This window comes from Helianthus annuus, chromosome 3 (genome assembly GCF_002127325.2).
Source record: "Helianthus annuus cultivar XRQ/B chromosome 3, HanXRQr2.0-SUNRISE, whole genome shotgun sequence".
In the NCBI taxonomy this organism is placed as follows: Eukaryota; Viridiplantae; Streptophyta; class Magnoliopsida; order Asterales; family Asteraceae; genus Helianthus; species Helianthus annuus.
This window is the reverse complement of record NC_035435.2, coordinates 108,570,700-108,576,615: the sequence shown is the minus strand read 5'-3', so window position 1 is coordinate 108,576,615 and position 5,916 is coordinate 108,570,700. Positions and strand designations below refer to the sequence as shown.

General features: G+C 45.3%; 2 protein-coding genes across 2 annotated transcripts; both read left to right on the top strand.

Moving 5' to 3' along the window:
• Nucleotides 1-317: 317 nt before the first annotated feature.
• LOC118490464 lies at nucleotides 318-3,259 on the top strand. Its single transcript, XM_035988119.1, has 4 exons — nucleotides 318-670; nucleotides 713-981; nucleotides 2,349-2,799; nucleotides 2,938-3,259. The coding sequence occupies exons 1-4, from the start codon at nucleotides 318-320 to the stop codon at nucleotides 3,257-3,259; spliced, it is 1,395 nt and encodes a 464-aa protein (XP_035844012.1).
• A 61-nt stretch (nucleotides 3,260-3,320) lies between these two features.
• LOC110931959 lies at nucleotides 3,321-3,794 on the top strand. Its single transcript, XM_022175327.1, has one exon. It carries the CDS (start codon nucleotides 3,321-3,323, stop codon nucleotides 3,792-3,794), a length of 474 nt encoding a protein of 157 aa, XP_022031019.1.
• The last annotated feature ends 2,122 nt before the right edge of the window (nucleotides 3,795-5,916 follow it).

The window sequence follows — 5,916 nt, the reverse complement described above, 5'->3', positions numbered from 1 at the left end:
ACCAAACCTATTCCAAAGAGTACGGGAAATTCTTAGAGATTTTTAACCAACTTAGAATCAACCTTCCTTTTATAGAAGCCCTTCAATCAATGCCGAAATATGCAAAATTTTTAAAAGATCTTCTAAAACGTAAGGATAGGTTAGGAGAGGTTTCTAACATCCCTCTTAGTGGAGAATGTTCCGCCGTAGTGTTGAACAAGGTATCGGAAAAATTAACGGATCCGGGCCTTTTTACCATCCCGTGCTTGTTTGGGAGTGATACCGAGTGTAGGGCCCTAGCCGATCTAGGAGCGAGTATAAACCTGATGCCATATTCCATGTATGAGAGGTTAGGTCTAGGAGAGTTGTCCCCTACACGCATGTCTTTGTCTCTAGCCGATAGATCCGTTAAGTATCCACGTGGTATAATTGAAAACCTTCTAGTCAAAGTGGATAAATTTGTCTTTCCCGTAGACTTTGTCGTTCTCGATATGGAAGCCGACGAGAAGGTTCCTATCATTCTAGGACGCCCGTTCTTGTGTACCGCCAAGGCCATCATCGACGTCTTTGACGGGAAAATCACACATCAAGTCGGTGAGGAGAGAGTCACTTTCGAGATAACACGCTCCATGGAACACCCTAGTGGTTCCGATGACCTTAGTAGTCCATGTCATTCGGTCTATTTCATAGAGTCTTTCTTATCTTGTGTTGACCATTGCTTTGACTATATTAGTGGAGCCGACCTAGTTGAGAGTATGATAGATGAGGTAGTTGAGAAGGTAGAGGAGGTTGTGAGTGAGAGTGAGGAGGTAGAAGAGAACGAGTGGGTCCCCGAAGTGCTAGAATTGAGTGAGATCAAAAGTGAGAGTGAGAGTACACCAATAGAGAAGCCCACCCCATTAGAACTCAAAGTTCTCCCGTCCCATTTAGAATATGCTTTCTTAGGTGAGGGTTCCGAGTTTCCCATCATTATTTCATCTAAGTTAGAGGAGGGAGAGAAGGGTAGGTTGTTAGAGGTGTTGAGAGAAAATAGGGAAGCCATTGCATGGCGTCTTTCGGATATCAAGGGCATAAGCCCCGCCTATTGTACGCACCGGATACTCATGGAAGATGACTATAAGCCGGTGGTGCAACCTCAACGGCGCCTAAATCCGAACATGCAAGAGGTTGTTAAGAAGGAAGTGCTTAAGCTGTTAGATGCCGGGGTGATTTACCCCATTTCTGATTCACCATGGGTTAGCCCGACCCAAGTCGTCCCAAAGAAGGGTGGGATGACGGTGATCATGAACGAAAAGAACGAGTTAATCCCTTCCCGTACCGTTACCGGTTGGCTGTGTGCATAGACTACCGAAAGTTAAACGACGCCACCCGGAAAGACCACTTCCCCTTACCATTCATTGACCAAATGTTGGAGTGTCTAGTGGGTCAACAATTTTATTGTTTTCTCGATGGGTTTTCGGTTTATTTTCAGATCCCCATCGCCCCGGAGGATCAAGATAAAACGACATTCACATGCCCTTACGGCACTTATGCGTATCGCCGCATGCCTTTCGGGTTATGCAACGCTCTGGCCACTTTCCAAAGATGCATGGTTGCCATATTCCAAGACATGCTTGAGACTTCCATGGCGGTTTTCATGGATGACTTCTCTGTTTATGGCACCACTTTCGAACAATGTCTTCTAAATCTTGATAGGATGCTTAAGAGGTGCATAGAGACAAATCTTATGTTTAATTGGGAGAAGTGTCACTTTATGGTGACGGAGGGGATAGTTTTAGGGCACAAGGTGTTGAGAGATGGTATAGAGGTGGATAGGGCCAAGATAGATACCATATGTAGATTGCCTCCACCTACTAGTGTCAAGTATGTTAGGAACTTCCTAGGTCATGCGGGCTTTTATAGGCGTTTCATAAAGGATTTTTCCAAAATCACACGCCCCATGACCCGACTTTTAGAGAAGGATGTACCTTTCGTCTTCGACGAGGAGTGCATCAAGGCGTTTGACTTTTTAAAAGAGAAACTCGTTAGCGCCCCGATACTTGTTTCGCCCGATTGGAGCTTGCCTTTCGAGCTCATGTGCGATACAAGCGATTATGCCGTAGGTGCGGTCCTAGGTCAAAGATCCGATAAACACTTTCATCCAATCTACTACGCGAGCAAAACTCTAAATGATGCTCAAGAGAACTATACCACCACAGAAAAAGAACTCTTAGTCGTAGTGTTTGCGTTTGATAAGTTTCGCTCCTATCTCGTGCTTTCCAAAACCACCGTGTTCACCGACCACGCCGCTTTGCGATTTCTGTTCCAAAAGAAAGACACGAAGCCGCGTCTCATTAGATGGATTCATTTGCTCTCCGAATTCGATATAGAAATTAAGGATAAAAAGGGAGCGGAAAACGTGGCAGCCGACCACTTGTCACGTTTAGAGGATCCAAAGAGAGAGGAAGTTCGTGAGGATTCCATAGGAGACACCTTCCCTCGTGAAACAATAGATTTTGTTAGTGCCGAGGTAGAAGGTTTGCCATGGTTCTCGGATTTGGCAAACTATTTAGCGACCGAAGATCTTGTGAGGGGTATGTCCTACCAACAAAAGAAAAAGCTTCTTAGGGAGGCTAGGAAGTATATTTGGGACGACCCATACCTATTTAGGATAGGTGGCGATAGAGTGCTTAGGAGATGTGTTTCAAAGGAGGATGGGTTAGACATCCTTAGACATGTGCACGAGTATTTAACGGGAGGCCATCACGGAGCAAATGTGACAGCACAAAAGGTATTTGATAGTGGTTTTTATTGGCCAACGGTAGTGAAGGATGCCGTAGAGTTTGTTAGGACATGTGACCGTTGCCAACGTACCGGCAACATCTCATCCAAGGATGAAATGCCTCAAAATCCCATCCAAGTTCTTGAAATTTTTGACGTGTGGGGCATTGACTTCATGGGACCCTTCCCATCTTCAAGTGGGAATAGGTACATCCTCGTGGCCATTGATTACGTTTCAAAGTGGGTTGAAGCTCAAGCTTTACCCACTAATGACGCCCGAGTGGTGGTGAGATTCCTTAAAAAGCTATTCACGCGTTTCGGAGTCCCTAAAGCTATCATAAGTGACTGTGGCACGCATTTTTGCAATTCCGCCATGGAAAAAGCACTTGCACGCTACGGTGTCACTCATCGTCTTTCCACCGCGTACTACCCGCAAACTAGTGGCCAAGTAGAAAATGCTAACCGAGGGGTGAAAAGAATCATAGAGAAAACGATAGGAAAAAGTAGAGTTAGAGCATAGAGCTTTGTGGGCATTCCGTACCGCCTATAGGACACCGTTAGGAACGACACCCTTTATGATTATGTATGGCAAAGCTTGCCATCTTCCAGTAGAGTTAGAGCATAGAGCTTTGTGGGCATTGAAAACCGTTAATCTTGACCTTACCGAGGCCGCTAGAAGGAGATTTTTCCAGATTCATGAGTTGGAAGCCTTGAGGGATCCCGCCTATGAACGATCTTGGAGTATCAAGGAAAAAACTAAGGCGTTGCATGATAGGAGGTTGCGAGGCTTGAAAGAGTTTAAGGTAGGTGATAAGGTACTTCTATTCAACTCGAGATTGAAATTGATAGCAGGGAAGCTAAAATCGAGATGGAGTGGACCGTATGTGGTGAAAGAAGTGTTTCCATACGGCACGGTCGAGTTATACGACGAAGTTGACAAAGGAGTATGGAAGGTAAACGGTCATAGATTGAAACATTACTTGGGAGGTCCCATTGATACCACCGAAGAGGAAGAAATTCCTCTAGAGGACCCGCCCACCTTCACCGAGCAGTGAGTGCAAAAAGCTTCGTTTGTAGAGTATGTACCGGTTGTGAATTTTGTTATTTTTCGTAGTTTTAGTAGTTTTTTTTCGTGTTTTTGTTTTGTGGTTTTGAGAAAATTTGCAGGAAACGTTCCTTTGAGGAGCTGAAAACGCGAAGAAAAAGTCATTCCAGGTAAGTCCTATACTTAGAAAAATTTTGGGATGGTTTGGGGAAGGTTGGGAAAGAGTTAGAAAAAATTCTAAGGCACAAAACTCAATTTTTCACGCAACCTTCTGTTGAAAATTGACTCTCGCGCTACGCCACCACCTTACGCATCACCTCGTGGTGTAGCACCACCATCTAGGGTCACAAAACCCCTTCTGAACCCTTTCAAATGCCTCTGAACCCTCTCAAACCCTTTACAAAACCCCTTTTGAACCCTCTCAAATGTTTTGAACCCTAAACCATTTAAACCTTATCATCAATTATCACTTTCTCCTACCCTGTTATCCCCAAACGACCCAAACCCTTTCTCCTTCTACTTCCTCATCGTCGACCACCCACTCATCCTCCACCGCCAACACCCCTACCGCCCTCATCCTCCGCCGCCGACACCACACCGTCGCCGACCTCTACCCTCTTCATCTTCGCCGACACACTACCAATCTCCGATCACCCACTCATTCTCGTCCGCCGACACCGTTCCTCCGCCGCCATTCTCCATAATCCGACCACCCCCGTGATCGGAATCTCAACCTGAACCAAACCCCCATCACCTTATCAACATCCGGTCGCCACAGCGTTTTGGTTCGGGACTTTCTCAACTCGAAAATTTCAAGTTTTTTTCTTGCACGAAATCAGTGATTCAGGTATGTTTCTTGCTTAATTTCTTGTTTGTATGATGTTTAGAGTTGCTCGAGTCTGTATCACATCGTATTGACAAGTCTGGTTGCTGTCGAGTCTAAGTTGTGTCGACCTGCGGGTCATGTGCGTCTTGTCGGGTCAGTATAGTTGTGGTGTGTCGAGTAGTGTCGGGTCTCAGCTGGTGTCTGTGATTTGTTGAGTCAAGTTCAAGGGTGTCGAGTCTGTCTTCGTTGAGTAAGTTGCAGCAGGACGAGGTCCCTGTGGCTTTTGCAGAGCAAGATTGACGACACACTTGACCAGACAAGGAAGATGAAGTATTCATCTTAAAGGTGCCCCTCCAACTATTAGGAATTCTCCCTATTCCTATTTCGTTTAATCATCGTGCCTATTCGCACGTAACGATAACGAATGTTAGCGTACTGACCACCGCAATGGTCCTTTCCATGTCAGAGGTATAAGGACAGTAGTATCCCCTCCTTGGTTGATCATCTGCTTGGACGAGGGAAAATTGGGGTAACTGTGCAAGACAATTTATTATTACGGGGGCCCACATAATAACGACTTGTTGTGCATGGAATCCTGGTGGACTCTGCGGGTCAGGCTAATGATCACCATCCCTCCAAAAATAACCTATAGGTGTTCACACCTTCATCTGGTAGAACAACATCTAGACCATTGTTTTAGCACTTTATAAAGTAGGAAACCTGTCTTTGCCTACTTTGTGTCTGACACTTCTACCCGTCTACGAGCCGATGGGAATCAGTTTCTAAGCAAGTGAAGATGGGTAAGACGCGGGAAAGATTCGGTGACGTTACACTCTCTATCACCTCTATATGCACAAACCCCACCCATTGGAAAGCATATCCGTCGTTGTGAAGCTAAAAGAAAACCAATGCAGAAGGAAAATAACTACCACTTCATATTATGAAACTTGTATGACCGAGGTGATGTAGCCTCGAGTTCATTTTACTTTTCCCATTACAAACAGTAAGTCAAGTTGCCAAGCCTATATGAGAGCCCAGTGGTTGCTTCCTTACTTATACATTGTTATATATATGCATGTGATATTGGGTGATTACATGTTTGCTGGTGGTAATATGTACCTCATAGGCAATTATGGAATGTTGTCTAACCTACTCCCTACCCTTTTGACAGATGGAAATGCCGCCCAAACGTGACACGGACACCATTACGTTAACGGAGGCCACACTCAATAAGCGCATTTCCCAAGCTATAGCGCAGCATGAAGCCCTCCGCTCTGAATGCAGCAGTGGTACTTCTGGAAGTCAC